Here is a 20857-nt window from a genome sequence, read left to right as displayed (position 1 = left end):
GTTCAACCCACGGTTGCACTCTGCGCGCACATTGTTTTTTTTTAAGAAAAAATGGACGAAAAAGTCTTGCCAAAGTTCGTCTTGCCTTCCCCCAAATTCTCTAGGACCGAAAATGAGGCAAACAGGACAACAATGCACTATTTGACGCCCAGTGGCATGACCTTGCTGCCCCGCGCCAAGCAGCCCCCGCCGATGTACGGCGCGCGAGGCAGCACAGTACCAGCCAAATATCTACCCGTCGAACAGGTGCGATTTGAACGTGTTTTTTGGCACCCAGACATAAATTGAGAATTGAATCCCGTTCAGAGCCCGATTACATGCATGCCACAAGCTCCACCAATTTACAAATCTCCGCCCCGTCCCGAGCACTGTCACAACTGTGGCATGGAGCTGGCCAACGCGCAGGACATGAGGCGACATTTGGAGCAGCATGAGACATGTCCCGCAGAGGATTGCGACTTTGCCGCCCTGCACAACATAGTGGAGCGCCATATTGAAGCTAACCACATAACTGGGCTGTATACGAAAGTGAAAAGGGTGTGGACAGCCGAAGATACAGCCGCCTGGCGGGCAGAACGGAGAAAGAAGTAAGTACTGGATAGATCTCCATCTCAATGGACAAGGCAGACTCACTCACTTACTTACTTACACTGCGCTTACAGATTTCCCACGGCAGCGAATGTGGAACTGGCCAAGCGTGCCAAGGAACAGCGCCTCAAACGCGGGGAGCGCCTGGAGGCTTCCAAATCTCGTTTTGGCAGACGCGAAGATCGGGCACGTACCCGACCCAACAGCTATCAAGAAAAGCGACCCAAATCGAACAAAAAGGGTAAAGGAAAGAGCCTACACGTGGACAAGAAGAAGGCGGATGAAAATATTCGCAAAGAAACAGATGCCTTGCAAGAGGAATCCTCAGATGTAAGTGGCACAGGCGTGTCCATGTTTCGCGGAACCGGACAAATGTTAGACTACGAGCACTGCAAAGATAACGTACAGGACAAGGAAAATGTTCTATGTGGCCTCTTGGGAATGTACGGCTCGGATAGTGAAGACAGCGAGATTGAGGCCGAAGAAGAGAACCGAAGTCAAGGGCAGAAAAGTCCCCAATTGGAGACAGTACGGCGTCTAGACAGCCCAGAGTGCAGCACAGTGGAGAATGAAAGTTCTAGGGCTGATCCAATAGCCCCAAATACAGCTGTCCAAAAAAACACCCCCCAAACTTCTGAGGAGCCCGCCATCAGTTCAGAGGACCTGGACCTGCTCAAGGAAAACAACTGCTCTTCTGATGAGGCACCTGATGAAGTGCCCATTCAGCGCGTAACCGAATCAATATCAGAGCCGGCTATAACCAAACCTCAATTCGTCGAGCCGAAACCCGGACCCTCCCCAAAACCAGCTGCTCCGAGGGCACAGAAGCGTATTTCCGGCCTCAACTACAATCGAGCCCGTAAAACGACGAAACAGAATACAATGCTCTCCAAGCTGTTGGCCGCCGATATCCGCCATGAGCGCAATGTCCTGCTGCAGTGTGTGCGCTATGTGTGCGAGAACAACTTCTTCGGCATCGGAGCAAGCGACAATAAAGATCAAGTAAAGAATAGTTGAATATACGTAATTATTATTCCTATTCTGCTTACGAGTATGTAATTGTGATAAGCTGAAAAGCAGAATTTCAGTTGCTTAATTGTGTACCATCGAATAGAGTTGTACAATAAAATACTCCCACGCTGGAAACATTTATAAGCTGCCCGTCTCTCCACCAGGCTCAGACGTTTCTAGCATTCAACTATTTCTTCGTTCCACTTCTTGTATAAGCCAATGCCCTGTATGAGCAGTACCACCTGAATGACTGCAAGCCAAATGAATGTAAGCGAGAAATCCATTTAGTAGTGAGAAGCCAAACTTACCAATCGGAAATATAAGGTAGCTCATGATACATGGCCCAACGTTGCTCAAGCATAGCCCTACACAGTAGACAGCCTTCTTTTTCTGCGAGTACAAACGGTAATGTGTAGTAATTAAGCCAAGCCACCATTTGCGCCACTGCACAGGCAACACCTCTTACTTTGAATACGCCAACGCGGATCAATATCCCCGAGATTATAAGTAAAACGGCTCCAGACATATGCACACATCCAGCAGTAAAAAAAAAGTCACCTTTTGAAGTAAATATGCTCAAGAGATTATCCTAATCCGTTTATGTAAGTCGTATGTATTTCCAATATTTACCTGACGTCGTCATTATTCTATATGACCAATCCATCGAGAGCAGGCCAAAGATCACATTCCATATTGCGAAATTCTTCATTGCAACTGAAAGCCGACAATCTCGGCAACATTTACACATGTTTCAAATTTCATAAATTGAATAAAAGGCTTTGTATGTGGGTGTATCTTTCCAATACTGTTCGTATTTCTTTAATATACATACAAATAATGTTATGATTGTAATTAGAGTAAATGCCCGATCTGATCTGGTTTGTGGTCATCCGCAATAACCTTGGAGTACATGCATTTCCTTTTTATCGTTTTAGTCCTACACATTTTATTGTATATTCAGTTAGTAGACATTCCAGTAGATGCATCGCCACCTATGGCGTGTCCAACGCCACTAGTGTCGGCACCTGGTGAGACACCTACGCCGCCGCCAGCCTGTTGCTGTTGTTGTTGCTGCTGGGCAACGGCTGCTGCAGCCTGCTGCTGTTGTTGCTGCTGCTGCTGGGCGGCGGCATGCTCTTGCTGTCGCTTTTGCTGTTGCCTGGCGGCGTGTGAATGCTTGGCTTTCGTCTCCTCCAGCTCACGGACTCGCGATCGGGCGTGCTGGATGCGGTGCCAGGCCATTTGCAGCACCTTCGCTGAGGCGTAGCCAGAACCCTCGTGCGGCTGTCCGGTCGACACCTGTGTGAGGTAGTTTATTTGTTCCGAAAGTTTCGATTCGACACTGGACAAACTCTTGAGAAACTGCTGCGACTGCGTTTCGGCATTTTTCTGCGACGACTTCTCTTTGCCGAGTTCCTGTAGAGCTTGCCCTGAAAAAAGTTGTGTGCATTTAAATGCCGATATACTTATATACATGTTGAATGTTGCCAATTTACCCGCACTCTGCATGCAGAGAATGATTTCCTTCTCGATTTCGTCTAGAGCGTGTATTTTATCCAATGGATTCATGGCGGTTTTAAAAAATGGTAAACAAAATCTGTCGGCACTTATCAATTAAATATACGGTCTGACCGTCAGAAATATACCAAAATATACCGTCTCATTTTCAAAATATACCGTAAATATACTGACGAATACTAGTGCTGTTATACATATTCCTCGTTTTTGATATTCGGTTTAATATTACTTGCTAGCTAAGATCCTCAGCTCTCAAATCATAATTTTATCCGATTATTAAATCGGTTTCCTGCAAGTCTGTTTAAATTTAACCTTTCATCTATATTGCATTTCTTATAAAATCAGGTTTAAGCAAAACCGGTCAACAACAATTTCCACTAAATTGATGTCCTTACATGGTAACTACACGCTAACTTACACATTTGCTACATATTAAGAGGCAATGTGTTTGTTGACAAGTTTGGCCGTTTTTTTTTTAGAGAGAAACATCCGTTATCCGCTTTTTGACATATGTACATACATATGTATACTGTATTTTTATTGAAAAAAGAATCGTGTGATTGTACAGAAAAATAAATTGTTGGTTAACTTTTAATTATTCTTTTTGTGGAGCTGGTATATATGGTATATTTTTATTCGTGGAAAGTAATTATCATAACCTTAAATACGAGTAGAGTATATTTTTGAAAAACGAAAATGAAATTGCGGTAAGTCCTTTTTAAGTTCTTATGCACGTGTCAGCAGTGGCTGGTTGCTCGGTTATAGATTTGCGTAAGGTGAGTCCGAGGCCATGGTGTCAATTTATTTTAAAGTTTTATTGGTACCCAAACCAAACCAGTCGTGCTTGAAGTAGCCTTTGGGTAGCGGCAAGCAATTGTGGTGCAGCTCTATGGCATCTTCTTCCAAATGCCACACCATGAAGCCACGTCCACAATCGATTTGTTTATGCAATGCGAACTGAACGCGATCGCCGAAACGCGACTTGCATTTCCGGCATTCGAACACGCGATCCTGCCTATCGGCGCGAAGGAACTTGCGCACATTCCGGATCTCCTGTAGGCCCCGGAAATGTCCCGCGATATCGGTGTGTATGACGAATGTAGGGGTGTTTTCGACATCGTCATGGCGGATTAGATAGGGCACTGCGTAGAGTTCTTTGGTGCTGGCACAGACACGAAAGCAGTACAAATTCACCTGCAACGCATCCGGCAAGAGGCCAATATGGAATATATCCCTGGGGCTCTGACAGATCTCGGCGAATAGAGTGGCATTGTTGGTTCCAGTATCTAACCTCTTTACGCGGTACTGGAGGGGTAGCTTTGCGGTGGATCGCCACTGGACCGATATGGGATTGCTATGACGCTTTACGGTCACTTTCATTCGTCTTATGACGCAAGCCTCCAAGGGAACACGCTGCTGCAGCAGTACATAGTTGCTAATCTTCTCCAGCAACATGGAGAAGAGCATATCCACAGATTCCACAATGTCCAGGTGGTGTTCGACAATCATCGGACTACTTTCGTAATACATTCGTTCCTTCTTCACGTTCACATAAAATCCAATAGTCACCTCCAACTTGGTGGCCCCAAAGCTAAGAAATCGCAGCAGTTGGGGCACTGCCTCCATTCCAGCCTCTAATAGGAAGTCATTCGTTCTGCCAGAGACGCTCCCATCGCAGAGCATAAACGCTTCTATTCGCTCCGTCTCGATCCGCTTCAAGAGGAGTCTCTCGTCAGGGTCCATTTGGATTTGGTGGCTTGTTCCGGCAGCATGGTCGTTTTGCCAGTGCCTACTGTAGGGCTCTCTGGTCTCCACACAACTCGTACAGGTGGGACAATCTATTTGCAAATCGTTGACAAAACGCTGATGGTGAAAGATACGCGAATCCCCAATTGTCTCGAAGATGAAGCGGGAGTATGTTCGTCGTAGCATGTTTAGGATTTTACTGATGCCCGACGGATGACTTCTTAAGGATATATATCGTAAGATCTTAAGAATTTTATTTCAATAGGCACACCTTGATGAATGACCTGGCACAAAAGGGTATTAGGCGAGCTGCTAATCAACATCTGTCAGCTTTGAATTTAGACTTAAATCTGTTGACGGTCAGGTAAGGAACACCAAACAGGTCAAACATAATAAAAAAATCTTGATCTGGGGATCTCTAAAGAGAGGGTATAAATGTTCGAGCTGTGAACATTTATAGTCCCTGGAGACCAGGTGTATGTATAAACATATGGACGTGCCGATACAATATTACCTACTTTTGTTCAATCAACTAGACGATCTAGAGTATTCTCCTTACCATTGGCTTACCTGCGCCAATTGTGAGTCATTGCTTTAAACAACAAAAGATTCTGTTGTCCCCCTATCTGGGCCTAGGTCCTTGGTATGTAGCAACGTAGGATATCTTTATTCTACCAAACAATATATAATACCAAGATATTCAAGCTTATGAAAAAATATTCTCCGAGACTTGGAACGACTGCGCCTCGCCAAGAACTTTGTATTTGCTGTAGTTTTGGAAGTTCCTTGCATGCCCAGCAATGGGGGAGTTCTATAACAACGAAGTCCTTAATCTGAGAAAGCTATTGGCGTTGAATATTCCAATCTTAAGTACCACTCAGCTTGACAAAGTGAAAATCAGCTCGGATTTCGAGTTTAGTGGAGTGAACCCTTCCTCAAAATAGGCTAACATCTTGCAGTTTATCCATTAAACCCATGGGTACATATGTGTTCATGGACACACCAGAGGCGATCCGCTTGTTCTCCCGCGTGGTTGGGGTTATAAAAGTTATATATAAAGGAGATGGATATAGTGATTCTTTTATTTAGTATTATACTACTTAATTTAGTAACATATTTCAGCTTTTTTAAATGGGGGGACTATCCTGGCGGCCCAACTGCCTGGCAAAAGCCACGAGGAGCCCCAACTCTTAATTCAGTAATATAATTCAGATATTTTAAATGGCGGCCAAGTGTGGCGATAGACTGCGCGATAACAGATCGTTAGTGGGGGCAGTTCCTCGATATTTCAATGCAATTTTTATGAAATTATCGATACGCAATGCACTTTTAATGAAACTATCGATGTAGCACCATCTTGCGGCAAGCGGCAGCACCTGTTCATGTTATCATCGTTAGGTGTCGCTACGCTTTATGGCTGCTCGCAGAACTCTTTTGGACTATAATGTGGTAGAAAATCCCCATAGAGAAAGTATATTTTATTATGGAAAAGGTTTGAAATTATAGCGGATAATAAATATTATTCTGGTTTGCTTTACATATTTATGGGATCAGGTGACACCTGACGACAGTAATGCTTTATGGCTGCTCGCAGAGCTCTTTTGGCTATTTTGGAGTATAATATTACAGAGAATTCCGATAGAGCAAATATCTTTTATTATGGAAACGGTTACAAAATAAAGCGGGTAATAAATAAATAAATAAAATATTGTTGTGCTTTGCTGAAAATATTTATAGGATCGGAGTTCCTTAAATAAAAAAACATAAATATGGCTGAAATAATTTAATGTGCGACTGTAAAACGAAAATGTCCCATCAAAAATAAAATATTTATATATAAAATAAAGACAGACATATTTAGTGTTTCTATCTACAAGTTCCTTTAAAATATCATATTTTCTTTGATTATCTTTTGTTCATGTCAATTTCAGAAGGTTTATTGGTCATTCCGCTATTTTGGCTATTTTGGGGTATATTATGGTAGAAAATACCGACAGAGCAAGTTTTTTTTATGGAAAAGGTTTTAAAATATAGCGAATAAACAATAAATAAATAATATATTGCTATGTTTGCTTTACATATTTATGGGATCAGACTTCCATAAATAGGAAACCATAAATATGGCTGAAATGTTTTAACGTGCGACTGTAAAACGAAAATGTCCCATCATAATTAAAATATTTACATATATATAACATAAACATTTTATATATTATATTAAATGTACATTTAGTTTTTGTTTCTATCTACAAGTTTCTTGAAATATCATCTTCTTCTTTGCTTTTTCGTTCTTTTTAATTCCAGAAGGTTTATTTGGTCGTTCCGCTCCTTCAGCTGCGCTTTGTAGGAATCCAAAAGTTTTTCGTTTTCCTCCTGCTTGGCCAGATAAGACTGCAGTTTCAGGTGAAGACCTTCGACACTGGAGTTGCTGGCACTAGTCTCCTCTATCAATAATTTGAGGTCAGTAATCGATTTCCTTAGCTGCTTGGTGGTGTTCTCGTGCTGTCCAATTTTCCCTTGCGACGCTCTAATCATTTTCATCTTTGATTCGCCTTCCAGTTCCAGCTTCGCTAACCTCTCCTCCATGTTGATATTTCTGGATTTTGTATCCGCGTCCAGCCTTGCTAATTTTGCCTCCAGATCCTTTATTAGGGCCGTTTGTTCTCTGCACTCCTTTGCAGGCTTTTCCCTTTCGGAATTCGAATTTATATCAGCTTGCAAATATTTTTGATGCTCTGCAATTCTCTTCGAAAGTCTCGAAATTCGTAAGTCTCTAAACGAGCGAAAAAGAAAAATTTGCGATTGGCCTCTAGATTGCTCTTGTAGTCTGGTCAACTTTTCCTCGAGTCTCGCTATGGAGCTTTGACGAGATCTGATCTTCGCTGTGTAATCCATGGGAGATTTGATTTCTGATTGAAGATCAGCGAGTCGTTGGCTAAGTTGCCCTATAGCAACATGGTACTTCTCAATCTCGACTTTCTGGCCTACAATCATTCTGTTGTTTGACTTCGTTTCCGCTTCCAGTTTTGTCAATTTTTGCTCCAGAGTGTTTATGACTAGTGTCTGAGTGCTGATTTTCTCTTGGTACTCCTTCAGCATGGAGTATGAGGGTTGACCAGAGGACGAGCTTGTTGAATTAGTTTCCAGTTGACAGAGCAGCTGTTCCATTTCAAAAACGGGGTCATAATTCTTTATAGGCGTCTCCATGCCCATCTAAATTTCGGAGTGAACTTTCTGACGATATTTGTTTATATTTAGACCGTCCTGTGCAACAGACATACGTAAAATGAACACAGGAAATTCGTTGTGCTTTTCAACTTTTACCGGGAATTGATAAGAGTAGTAAGGCGGTGGTGTGCAGGCTATAAAGATAGACGCTTATATATTATTTTTTTTTGTTGACTTATGATTAAGGGCTTATCTCTGATGATATCTATAAGTACATATATATGTAAGAGGGAGTGGGCAAGCTGACCCATTGATGGAGCAGTGGGAAGCAACGCTAACAGTAAATCAGCAGCAAATGAACAGCAGATAAGCAGCAACGGCAGAAGGAGAGCACGGAAGAGAAAAAGAGAAACAGCAAAAACTCTCCGGATTTAAAAAACAAATGAATGATCACAAATTGTACTGCCGAACTATCCTTTTCGCAATTAAAACGAATAAAAGCTGCCGATAGAGCTACAATTCGAAAAGAAATTAAATAATGTAGGGAAAATAATGGGAAATGGAGGGCCCTAAATTGATGGCTGCCCAGGGCCCTGTTGAGGGTTGATCCGGCCATGCCTTGCTGCCACTGTTCTGCTGGTTTTAGCTGCTTGATGATATCCTCTTGGTGGCCTCCTTCGATTTTCCGTCCAGTTCCAGTTTTGACAATTTCTCTTCCAGATCCTTTATGAGGGCTTGCGTGCTGATCTGCCGTTTGTGCTCCAATGGGACTTTTGTTCTTCAGCATATCGGAGCTTATTTTCATTTCCGGTACTCTATTTGATTGCAGATCAGCAATATTTTGTTTGAGGTGCATAATGCTGTTCTCTTGTTGACTGTGGTGGATTCATTTTTCTTAGCATGTATCATGCTTTTAGTGAATTTTGCTAGCTTTTTCACTTGACACTTCTTATATAGATCCAGAGACACTTTTGGGGCATGTATGTTATCTATTCCTTCCTTCCAATTTTGTTGGTACTTACTTTATCGACATTCAAATTTTTCGTAATTGTATAGTTTTTCTCCACTACTGATTTTCTCCTACTGATTGGAATTATTTGTTAATGTTTAGACCTATTATGTACGGCGGAAAAAGTGACTAAGCAGGTAGTTTTTGCCAAGAATATTTTGTCCGCGTACTGATAAGAGGGGCATTAAAAACGAATAGAAGTAGTAGAATATGTTTGATGCCAATTAACTATTGCACATCGTATATGTATGTATGTACATATGGATGTGTGTGCTTATCTGAGAAGGAAATTTGTAATCGTTTGCATTGTTGCTATATTATTATTCGTCATATTCCATATTACGACACACAGGCCAGTAATTCAGCGTTTTAAATGCAAATGATTTATTTTTAAATTTGGTTTTATCTTCAATTACAACAGAGGATGAGGCAGATTCGGACGAGGCCCGGGACAACATCTTGCATTTGTCGAGTGGCCAAAATGAATACAAATTGAATCAATTAGGCGGAATCCGCCTTGAAATGAGAGCTACAGATGGAGCAGAGCACCTGGGAGGACGATGGGCGATGGGCTCCAGCGAAATGCAAATTTATTTATTGTATCCCGCGCTCTTTTCGGGCCAAATCAATGTGCGGCCATTGCCTTTGCGCCCCAAAGGTAAGGCGGAAAAGTGGCAGGGAAAACAGGTTAAGTCGAGAGCCAGCAACAAAAGTAGGCAATTAGGTTCCCTTTTTTGCTTCGTTTGTGCTTAAGAAGAAAATACGGTTAAAACGCAGAAGGAAGGTAAACTCAGACGGACACAGGCCCCAGCCCAAGGCGCTGCGGACCGGAACGGAAGCGATGGCGAAACTTTCCGGCTGCAGGCCCCCCTCCCATGGTTAGCGGAAGTTTCTGGCCTGTTTTAGCTTTTGGAACTGCATATGGAGATGGAGCTACCGTATCGATTGCCTGGCGCTCGCACGTTGCATGGACTTAGGCGTTCCATTCCGCCTCCAGACCAATGTTAGTGTCCCCGGGCGACTATTAACCTTTTAAATCGATGTTGTAGGGAATGCTGAAAGTGGATAAAAACCTGGATATGCTCAAAGAGTCGCAAACAAACCTATTTTAGAATAAATGATTCAAAGGAATTGGCCATTACGCAGCGACTTTTACAGTCTCTTATGCGCGACAAGGAAAATATGGGATCTCCATCGAAGAACACAAAACTAATGTCGACTCTTGGAGCACATTCAACATTCCACATTCCACATATCGAGTGTTTCGGCATCATAAAATCGATTTGAAAGGTTCCTTGACTTGAACCTCTGGATGAAAGACTGGGGGGGCGAAAGGGCCTAGAAAAATAGATAGTCAGCACAAGAGTTGAAAGCAACGAGGAGAGCAGCAGCAGCAAACTACTTTTAATAACAACAATCAACGCTCCCGACTCCTCTTCTGGTTGTTTGGGTGCTGTGTAATTACATGACAGCAGCAGCAGTAGAAACACCAACAAAACTAAACTAAAACTAAAACAACAACAGCTAAAGCACCAGCAACACTAGCAGATAACAACAAGAACAACATCGAACAACTACACCAACATTGGGAATTACGATAATAATTTCCATTTCTAATTTCCTTACCACGCAAAGGCTTTTGCACTTGCCAAGGCTGACAGCCTGGAAACCCCCACCCCGTCGACCAGTCGAAACTATGCCCCATCCAACACCTCCACTTACCCCAAACTATGCTCTGCTCTGCGCCTCCTCTGGGCTTCCACATCCACTTCCGTCTCCCCACCCCTACATCCATCCACCCATCAGCCTTTCCGGCAGCAGCGGCATAGGCAAGTGGAGCCAGGAGCCAGGGCCAGACGTTGGCATAATTTCGATGCAGAAATCTAGCAGAATGCAAATGCAATCATTGACTTTTTAGCTTATAACGAAATAAGCGTCGTGTTTATTGGTTGAATCGCCCTCCTGCACCACCGAGTAAGAGGAAGATGTAGAGATAAGAGGGACAGAGACAACGACAGAGGGAGAGAGACATAGAGAGAAAGAGGGAGAGAGAGAGATAGAGAGGAAAATATGGATATGAAGGGTACTGGGAGTGTCTAACATAGGCAGTCATCGGGACAGTTACCCAAGAATTGGAAGCAATGGTCTAACCGAAAATTGGGCCAAAGCTAAAATTTTGAGGATAATAATCTACGGCTGTATAGATGATTGTTCCTATTAAATTAATCTAAATGGTTTCGCCATATAAACTTCTACCGCCTGCTATAACGCTTTAATCGAAACTTAATTGGAGTCTCGGTTCAACTTCTTGTTCCCCGGAACCCGGAACCCGGAACAGGTGCCACTAGACAGCACGCCTCACGAGTGTAACTTTTGTGTATTCTGGTCCTAAGGTGGCTCGCACTGTTGTTGGGATACCTCTTGATGTTTGTTGTAATTTGATAATGCATTTGATTAAGGAAATGAAATTTTTATTAAGGTTGTTTGCTCATTCGCGTCGCTGGCAGCGCGCGCGATTTGCTTTTATGCTGCTCTCACTTTCCCTTTTCCTTTTACTCCTTCTGCGTGTAAGGGACTGTGTGTTGGTGTTGTTTTTTGATAGCCGTTACTCGTAGTGTACCAGGGTATATGATGCCAGTGAAAGTGTACGTAACAGGTGGGTGGAGGAATATCCATAAGATAGAGAAGATATATATGGCACGGCCCCTGCGCACTCGTTTCGTTCGTGCGCCAACCCCCGGCTCACTTGCCTTACTCGCTAAAAACCGAGCCGAGCCGACATAGCCACGTCCGCCTGCCCCTCTGCATGTCCACCAATATCTGAGAGATGATAACACCTAAAGATACATATGTTAATTGCTTGGATCTCCCATCAGGAATAGTTATGGTAGCAGGGGTAGCATATAGTCGGGATTTCTCGATTATTTCGTTATTTTTTTTAAATTTTTGTTTTGTTTTCCTGCGATTTGCCACACTTCCTCTCACCTCACCGTTTGCCCAAACTCTGCAGTTTTCCTTGCGCATAATTTCTTTGAGTGCGGTTTGGAGCTCGATATTTTACGATGGCCAAAGTGCTTCTTCCTTGATGGGATGGGGAGTTTATAGGTGGTGTTGCGGGGCCGGGGCGGCGGCAGGTGCCGAGACCTCCTTTGTTACGTTGATGCCGCAGTTCTAATGTTGACTTCCTGTTCTACGATTTATTCAAATTTGCATTCGAATGCTTAAATATATTATTGCCGTTCATTGCCTGGATGCGTTTGCTAGTAACATATGACTCTGTTAGGTGAGGACAAAAGAGGAGGAGCACATCCCAGGGGCTTTAAAGAAGTTTGCGAGTGAGGATGGTTTTCTTGGGAATAAGCAGTTTTTTAGCAAATAAACAGGGAATATTCCCAATGGCTTAGCACATTATATAAACCCAATCATGTGGCATATCACCTCTTTAGGGGGGGTTGGGCATATCGAAGCAAGATAAACCCTGATTGTTTTTGCTGTTCCACATCTTCCCAAAAGCAAGCCAAATTTCTCACATTTCTTATTTTTTTGCACGGCCTGGGAAATGTCACGAAATGAGCGGTGAGGGCTGTTTTGGAGGTGAGGAGAGGGTCTGTCGAGTGCAGTGGAATTCATATTCAACACCAGGGGGGCATCAAGACACCAAAACCCCTTCTTCCGGGCACTAACTAAGTGCACGCTCGTTCAACTCCGAAAACAAACTTTTCCTATTGTTATTACACATTTTTTCCGCTACTTATTCTGTTTCTTTTTGTTTGCTTTTTGCCGGGGAATGGTGTGGGCCAATACTCCTCCGGTCGTTGACTTTCCACCAACTTTTCGGTTGACATTTAGCGGAGAAAAACAGCATCAGCACGAGTGTCAAGAGGCAGCGGAATAGGCAGCGCCAAATATAATTTCAACATGTTAAGTGTTAGCTGACCACGCCACTCCACCCACCCGCCACCCGCCACCCGCCTCCACTCGCCACCCACAGCCCGCCTTTCGACACTGTCCTATGACAACAATCCTTCTGCAACCACCCCCCCATAACCCTCCTTAGCACGCTTAAAGCAGCACAGCTTCGCCTTCCATCTGCTTTTCGGAACCTGTTAAATTTAAGGTCAGAAAATATTTCCACCATACTGGTGTTGGCCATCGAAATGTGGGTCATTGGTTGTAATGTTGTCTTAAAGACTTGGCCACATTTATTATTCAATTTTAATCAAAAAGAGGTCACTAGTGGATAGAATGAAAATTATCTACATGAATGTGGGATATGGGATCAAAGTAAATGAATCGTCTGGGAATTATGTGTGTTCTATCAAAGGCAAGAATTCCTTTAAAGACTTACATTTTTCATCTGAAAATGATAGCATTCGAGCTCGACCATTGAAAATAGCAAAAAATCAACAAAATTAATAGATTTAGTCGGAACATTCATTTAAGACTTACATTCCAAATTCGAAATTTATATCTAAATTCATTTTGATTAGAAAAATAGTTTTGTTGCCTTTAATATGCATAAAAATATTTATCAAAAGATAATACTTCCTTTTCCATATTCTCTTAGTTGTGGTTAAACCGATCACACGGAAATTTTTTTTATATACGGATTCTGTTAGGAGGGAAATCTGAGCCGAGTGGTTTTCCTCGAGGGAAAATGTTAAAGAAATTCTACCCCTTCAACCGTGCAAGGGAAATACAATACTGGCTTGCTGCTCCCCTTCGAACATGTGCGTTACAACCTTTTACCCCTGCAACGCAACCTGCTGGAGTCCTCTCTCAAACATGTCTCAGGCGACCAAGTTGAAAGATGTCCTAAACGTCCTGGCATCAGTTTCAATATGGATTCCAGCTTTCAATTTAGCTGGAATGCCGTTTGCGACCAAGTTGAATGAGGTCCTGAACGGCCTGCCATCAGTTTCAATTTCTATTCCAGCTTTCAATTGGGCCGCAACGTAAATTTTCGTGGATTCCACAAAAAGCGAGAAGAGAATGTGGCTGTTGGCTGTGGGGTGGGGAGCCGGCTGGCTATGGACCTACCTCAAAGTCACTCATTTGGAATAGACAATGGGCCGCAATTACAGACACGTTCACTTCTTTTTGGGCAAAGGTGGAGCCTGGGGCTAGGGATAGACATTGGCATAGGATAGAATAGGATAGGGTTCTCCCCTATGCAGTGCCATTCCATACACACACAGACATAGAGCGAGGAAGGGTTGGGAAAACAAATGTGTGAGCGTGTGTGGAAATGCGTGGAAGCCTACTTCCTTTGATTCCCCTTAAAAGAGGTACGTGCCCCACTCCGTGCCCCACTCCGTGCCCGTGCCGCCCGTATCGCCGAGGTGCAACTTTGTCTCATTGTCCCATTGCCGGGGGTGCCTGCAGCCGGAACGGGGATCAGCGGGCACCGGATATGGCGAATTATTCACCCTTTGACGGACCGGAAATGTAGCTATCCATACCCATCCATACATATCCATTCCTGACTGTAAGTCGTCCTCGTCCTCGTCCTCTGGCCCAGGCTCTCAGTCATCGTTCTGCGGTTTCTGTCACCTGGCTGGGGCTCTAGTGTGGATGTGGATGCTATTGGCATTGCAAACTAAGCGATTTATAAACGATTTACGAAACTTCGTTTCGACCTTTTTGGGTTTTTGTGGCTTTGCAGCTCCTGATGCTGTCTCCTCTCCTGTCTTCCGTCCTCCTGCGGTCGACTGTTAAGTGGTTTTTTTTTGCTGTGGGACCTGGAGTAGGCCAAATATTTGCTAATGAGTTCTGCTTTCCATTTATATATGCCAGGCTGGCAAACATTTGTGACCTTTTCCCTTGTGAAAGTCTATAAGAAAGAGGCAGGGAGGGGAACACATAATATTTACCTATGCAAATGAGAATTTGGATCTCGCCTACGTGTTTGTTAGACATTTCTATTGATTTTCGTTACTGGTTTTTTCAGTTCTCAGTTGGGTGTTCCATAACTGCACAGATATGTGAAAGTTTTCAGAACAAGTACACCCTTATAGGATAATATACTATATAGTGACCAAACAGTGACAAATATTGTATCAGTACAATATTTAATGTGCCTAAATCAATAGCCATATGATTGAATCTGTCAGAAAGGACTTATTGACGGAATTCTGGATATTCTGATTTTTTGCGCTCTGTTTTAATTTTAACATTTTCACTCCGTTAGGGAACTGGGAAAACTTGAAAAACTCGAAAAGCACTGCACCCGACTGTACATGACTGTCGTAATTGTTGGTGTCCGTCAACGCATATTGTTTTTTGTTCGTTGTAATGGTTTTGGGCAGGGATTGCTTCCGGCTGAGCGACAAAACACGAATGGCACGCATTTCAGCCACGCATCAATGATAGCATAGCTCGTCATTGAAATTCAAATGGCATTGTCCGTGGGCCCACAGGAGCATGCTCTGGCCAATCCGCCGACAAATGGCTGCAGTAATGTTGGGGAGACAGTTCCTCCTCCCCAGAGCTGTGGGGCGACAGAGGCGCAGCTGGAGGTGATCCTGGGGAGGTGCAGGTCACGGCATTCGCCTTTTGGCCTGTTTGTGGTTCTGTTTGCGGGCAGGACGTGTGGCCTATGGCTATCAATATCCTTCAACACACACACAGTCACACATACGTATGTATATATGTACATATATGTATTTTGATAATAATAATGCGACTTCAACAGATTGCATTTATATGCATTTAATAATATGTTGCGTAATTAATTTAAATCACTGCCCACTCACAACCGACTCCCCATAGCCTGTCATTATTCTTATTATTATTTAATGGAACACTTTTTATCTGGCAACTGCTTGTAGGGACTGTTCCAGTTTTCCGTTTGTCCAGCATTCTCATTTCAACGTGATTTCACATACAATTCATGTTATCATGGTCCTTTTCAGAGCGGAATATTTTACTGGAACAGTTTTGTAAATGTTTGTGTGTTTTTGTGTTTTGGTTGTTGGTTTGCGCCTAATTAAGCTTTCTTGTTTTGATGTCTGTACAAAATGCGTACAATTTTATTTAAAATAAAGTAAGTGCAACATTGAAGTGCGGTGTCAGAAGTTTTTAGATGCAACTAATTAATTTTTGATATGTTGTGGAGAACGCAAAAAGTACGCTCTGGATTTTTTGTTTAACATCTAATGGAAACTGAATATGAAATTTAAAAATATACAAATGGGTTTGTAAGCGAATTACGTGTGATTCCAATGCTTAAATTTTCATACCGAGTTTTGCAAACCTTAAATACATTTCTCTGCAGAAGTTTACGAGTATTTTCCAAGAAAATAGTACATTTTTGTACCGGTTACTTTAATAAATATTTGATGACTTTCGTATATTTTAAGACGTGTTGTAAAATGCGAAATAATATCCGGCTTATTCCTATTCGTTTCATATGATTTTTTGAGCACAGGAAAAATCGAATTGAATCGAATCGAAGGAGCAGCAAATTGATTCTAAAAAACAATTTAACCGTAAGGAAAAAAACTGTACCCAAAATGCTCCGACAAATGTTTTTTTATTTAAGTGGCTAAGGTATACATATATATATATATGTCGACGGCATCCCGGAAACCTCCCCATTCCCCCTTCGCTCTAAGTGTTGTGTTCCTGGTGGATTTATCGCACTTGGACTGACCGCCCGGCGCTTTGTTTGCGGCTCAGCTTTGGACTGACACGAAAATCCAGGCATCGCCATTGTCCAGCCCGAAAAAAACACACTTACACACATACACACAGACAAAAAATAAGAATGGAGGAAAAGCTGCAGCCACATGTTGGGGCTGTCGCATTGCCACTACCCCTATCCCTTTCCATTCCCCTCCGTCTATTCTAACACAGCTTTGTGGACACCTTCTGCCTCCCCTGCCGCTGGTTAAGTCCCTTTGAAGACCCGACCCTTTGAAAATCCTTTGCCTGTGTCCAGCCAGTCGTCATCCGTCGCGACGGTGGGAGGCAGTGCTCGCTTTAATTGCATTTTTGTTGGGCTTGAAAATTGCATATCATTTGTCAGCAGGGCCATTTGCATTCCCTTAAGCCATATAAATGACCATCCAAAGGGATGGGTTTTTGGTGTGTGTTTTGTGGCTGAATTGCAAGCCAAGGGCACAGCACTTACATAATCTTACCCAATCCATTTTATCTATTGTATCATTTCTATCCTTAATCATACCCGAATAGCTTTCGATTCGTAGAATATATGGGAATATATAAATTTTCGACTTAACTGCGAGTATCTGAAAGGCAGTGTATTGGAGAGTTGTCTATTTGGATACCCGTTCTATACTTTCTAGAGGGACAATGGACAATACTTAACGTTTATTTCGGAATTAATTTCAACTTGAGCTCGGCTTACGACAGCTCCAAAACCCAACAAGAATCAGCCAAAAGAGTCATTCGAAAACAAAATGTAGGCAATCCATGATTTTGGCCAAATAAACGACCGCAGTGCGGGTCCAACAAATAATTAAATTTATTTCAACTTTTTTCACTGCAAAGCAGAGGACAACAAATTTTAATTTGCATAGGAAAAACGAGAAAAAAATGCGGTTAGGCGGCAATGGATGAGGGAGGGCCTGAGGAAATCTCATGAACGGCAACGGATTCGCTGAAATCGTGGGATTAGCGAATCCCATTTGCTGCTTCTTGTAGTGGTCCAAGTCCGGGTCCGGGTCCTGGTCCTGGCCCTCGTCCATGTCGCCAAGCACCAATTAATCAGTTTGGCAAGTGGAGGACCAGGACCCTCGAAAACAGTGAAACAAAAGTCAGAAATTGTCTGGCGATATTTATTTAGATGTTTTTTGTGGGTACAATATTCGTACTTCTTCGGCGCGGGCTCATTTATATGGCTTCGATTTTTATGGCCTCAACATTCCCCTATGGTTTATGGCAGTCATCCTTTTTGATATTTCCTTCTCTCTCTCTCTTGCTTTCTTGCTCACTTTTTCTGTTTTTTTTGTGGTTTTTGGTCTAAAAATATTTGCGGCCATAAATATGGCCATGGAATTGGCCTAATTGAGTGTATTACATGTTGGCCAACCAAAAAATTCCCATCTAAAATTGAGTGTAGCGCAGTGTTATGGAGTGTGTTCTATTTGGAGACCGCCCGGCGAGAGGATGAATTTTTTTGTACTTTTCATTGCCACATGCTGGCTTGATTTGTAAAACATATAAATTCGGCTCCATTCGCATGGGATTTTCTGCGCCATATATTTTTGATATTTGTTGTGGAGACGACCCTCATGATGTTTCAGTGATTGATTTTGTCTGGTGTTTTGTATGCGGTGTGGAATACTCACTTTTATTCTTGACTATTTTCTGCTGAGAGAGAGATAGAGACAGAGCGTCTCCCAGCCAGTTCGCTCATTGAGGCCAAAGTTTGTTCCAAAGTTATTCTTTTTGCTTACTTGAACTAATAAATGAATATTGACAGGAGGCGGTCAGGGATCCAGGGCACGGGCGTGGCGGGTGCCCATCAAACAGTCATCCTATCCACATGAAAACTTAACTAATCGCCCAGTTATCGACTTAATGGTTGATTTTTTCTGCCTCTTCTGGAGCGCAAAAATCCTATTGAAAGGCATTTGACATGCACACACGCACCCACAAACACATACTACGCAAATGTACATGTGTGTGCGTGTGTGTCTCTAAGTGGCACTTGACAGGGCAGCGGGCGGGCACTTGAACGGCGTCGGCTCACTGACCTCCAAAAGGAATCAGGAGCGTCCGCCCGGCCAAGCCAAGCCAAACCTAGCCGAGCCTTTGAACTGCAAGTCAAGTCAAATGAAAAGCTTGCCAGTGGAAAGCGCAAAGGAAAAGTCGGCCCGAAACAGAAATGGCAAATGCCTGCCCCCGGGGGCCGTACTCTGGGCAGTGGGTGGGTTTTCTGTGGGTCTCTGAACGGACTATAAATAAAAAATTGCCCGCCATCGATTTTTATGTTGTACAAGTGAGAGCAGAAGTCAGAAATGAAACGAGGAACCCATGAGTGTTTGTCTTTTGCTTGTTTGCCTTTCGTTTCCTTCTCTGCTTTTTCGATTCTTTGTTTTCAGACGTCCCCGGCCTTAGCATCTCCCAGCCCACGCAGTTTTCTCTATATATGTGTTCTGTATGGGTCTGTCTATGTGCGTGTCCATACACTTTTCTAATGGAGAGAAATGGCCTTTTAATGAGTCGTCAATTTCAGCTCCTCTCCTCCTCAGCGTGTACACTGTACAGGCGTCAATTAATTATTTCTGTTGCTGCATTGTTTTTTAAATATTCGTTAATTAAATGCCATTATGTTGTGTGCACGAGTTTGTCATTTCCGCAAGTCTTTGCATTGTATAATTTTTGAAGAAAAAAAAAACACAATCAATACGAAATATATAATTTTCCACTGATGATTGGCAAGAAAAGGGTGATGTTTATACATGTGATATAATTGACTTAGATGGAATACTAAATATATAATTTAAATTATAACAACAACTTTTTTCATTTTTAGCCAATTACACCAGCAGCTGTCAAAGGAGTATTAAGTGTTCGCTTTCACATGAAACGGCCTGACCCCCAACGGTATCCAATAGTTTGATCCCATCTTATCAGGTCTCGCTTAAGAGCATTTCCTCAAACCAAACCCCAAGCGGCATTCAATTGCTTGCTGGTGTTTTGAAATCTCCTGCCCGACGGCCATCTCCAACTGCTGTCCCATGGGGTGGCATGCCTGCCCCTTTGTGGGCGTGGTGTTCTGGAGCATGCATGCCACTATCGTCATAAATATGCGTGCAGATGCATATGCATGCAAAGGCTAACGGGGAACAAACGCTTGTGTCTCTGTGTGAATGCGTGTCTATGCCTGTGTGTGTGTGTGTGTGTGGAGGGGTGGTCCGGTCCGCTCCATTTGCTTTACGACTCTATTTTGTGAGCTTTTCAATTCCATTGCATATTTTTGTTTTTTTTTTTTGTGTTTGTTCTTTGGTTCTTGCTGCTGTCGCACCCTGCGCCCCAGCCCCATTCCAATTTGTTCTACTTTGCTTGCCACGTTTGAGCGATTTATGGCGGCTGGACGGTATGAAAAACACAGCTGAAATGTGCCCCACTTCTAGAGATAGATAAACGTCCTTCCTGACCATCCTGTGCTGCCTGCCAGCCTACAAATTGTTTTACCCAGATGCAGGGCCATTGATTCACCCGTAAAAGTTTCACCATATGTACCCAACCAAGGTCAGTCTCTAAAAGAGTGGCGGAGAGGAACTCCATTAACCGGTTGAGCGTACTTGGAGTGGAGTGGAGCAGCAGTAGAAGTTTTAGAAGGAGTCAGGAAACTGAACCTTCTGGCCTGCGCCGCAGAGTTGAAAGTTCATTAGTAAGCCATAAAGTAGGCTATAAATTCTGGTGGCCCTCGTAGCCCATATGCGATAAGCATCCGCCCACAAGCACACACCACACCACACCAATACAGGCTCACCGAATGGCTCATTATCAACACCCACACACACACACACACACACCAGCACAAGAGAGAATCTGCTAAGCTCTCCCCAGGATCAAGCAGCTGGCGATGGCAGCCCGCAACAACGGTTTGAGTGGGCTCTTCCTTTTGCCAACTAGTGTTCATGTGTCTAGGTTCTTATGTGTGTTTGTGTTTTTGTGAATGTGAATGTGGATGTAAGTGTAAGTGTAACACATCTCCAGGCGCTAACCAGACCGCATATCTACATTTAAATTATGCAAGTCCTTGTCTAGGCAGCGGCAGCGGCGTAGTCGTCGTCTCCTTCTATTCCATCTGTTTGTTTGTTGGCCCAGCCGCCCGTGTTT

The 20857-nt window shown here is 43.1% G+C and overlaps 4 protein-coding genes across 4 annotated transcripts; 1 reads left to right on the top strand and 3 right to left on the bottom strand.

The window, feature by feature from the left end:
* The first annotated feature begins 2 nt into the window (after positions 1-2).
* On the top strand, positions 3-2402 carry LOC108152644 (nuclear fragile X mental retardation-interacting protein 1). Its single transcript, XM_017282135.2, has 3 exons — positions 3-246; positions 307-587; positions 663-2402. The coding sequence occupies exons 1-3, from the start codon at positions 52-54 to the stop codon at positions 1603-1605; spliced, it is 1419 nt and encodes a 472-aa protein (XP_017137624.1). The 5' UTR covers positions 3-51; the 3' UTR covers positions 1606-2402.
* LOC108152647 (mediator of RNA polymerase II transcription subunit 11) lies at positions 2386-3221 on the bottom strand. The gene is made up of 2 exons (XM_017282137.2): positions 3096-3221; positions 2386-3029 (listed from the first exon to the last, which is right to left on the bottom strand). The coding sequence occupies exons 1-2, from the start codon at positions 3166-3168 to the stop codon at positions 2557-2559; spliced, it is 546 nt and encodes a 181-aa protein (XP_017137626.1). The 5' UTR covers positions 3169-3221; the 3' UTR covers positions 2386-2556.
* A 453-nt stretch (positions 3222-3674) lies between these two features.
* On the bottom strand, positions 3675-5087 carry LOC108165503 (protein terminus). Its single transcript, XM_017301561.2, has one exon. It carries the CDS (start codon positions 5047-5049, stop codon positions 3919-3921), a length of 1131 nt encoding a protein of 376 aa, XP_017157050.1. The 5' UTR covers positions 5050-5087; the 3' UTR covers positions 3675-3918.
* A 1634-nt stretch (positions 5088-6721) lies between these two features.
* On the bottom strand, positions 6722-8158 carry LOC108165580 (M protein, serotype 2.1-like). The gene has a single exon (XM_017301653.2). The coding sequence runs from the start codon at positions 8074-8076 to the stop codon at positions 7129-7131; it is 948 nt and encodes a 315-aa protein (XP_017157142.1). The 5' UTR covers positions 8077-8158; the 3' UTR covers positions 6722-7128.
* Between the last annotated feature and the right edge of the window lie 12699 nt (positions 8159-20857).

Source organism: Drosophila miranda, chromosome XR (assembly GCF_003369915.1).
Source record: "Drosophila miranda strain MSH22 chromosome XR, D.miranda_PacBio2.1, whole genome shotgun sequence".
Classification (NCBI taxonomy): Eukaryota; Metazoa; Arthropoda; class Insecta; order Diptera; family Drosophilidae; genus Drosophila; species Drosophila miranda.
The sequence above is the reverse complement of the archived record's forward strand: the minus strand, read 5'-3'. Positions and strand labels throughout refer to the sequence as shown.

Bases quoted from the DNA above. Each gene is read 5' to 3' on its own strand.
- LOC108152644 (XM_017282135.2), top strand. From the start codon at position 52: ATGGACGAAAAAGTCTTGCCAAAGTTCGTCTTGCCTTCCCCCAAATTC. The intron at 247-306 runs GTGCGATTTGAA...AATCCCGTTCAG, and splicing joins AATATCTACCCGTCGAACAG to AGCCCGATTACATGCATGCC. The intron at 588-662 runs GTAAGTACTGGA...CTGCGCTTACAG, and splicing joins CGGGCAGAACGGAGAAAGAA to ATTTCCCACGGCAGCGAATG.
- LOC108152647 (XM_017282137.2), bottom strand. From the start codon at position 3,168: ATGAATCCATTGGATAAAATACACGCTCTAGACGAAATCGAGAAGGAA. The intron at 3,030-3,095 runs GTAAATTGGCAA...AACTTTTTTCAG, and splicing joins TCTCTGCATGCAGAGTGCGG to GGCAAGCTCTACAGGAACTC.
- LOC108165503 (XM_017301561.2), bottom strand. From the start codon at position 5,049: ATGCTACGACGAACATACTCCCGCTTCATCTTCGAGACAATTGGGGAT.
- LOC108165580 (XM_017301653.2), bottom strand. From the start codon at position 8,076: ATGGGCATGGAGACGCCTATAAAGAATTATGACCCCGTTTTTGAAATG.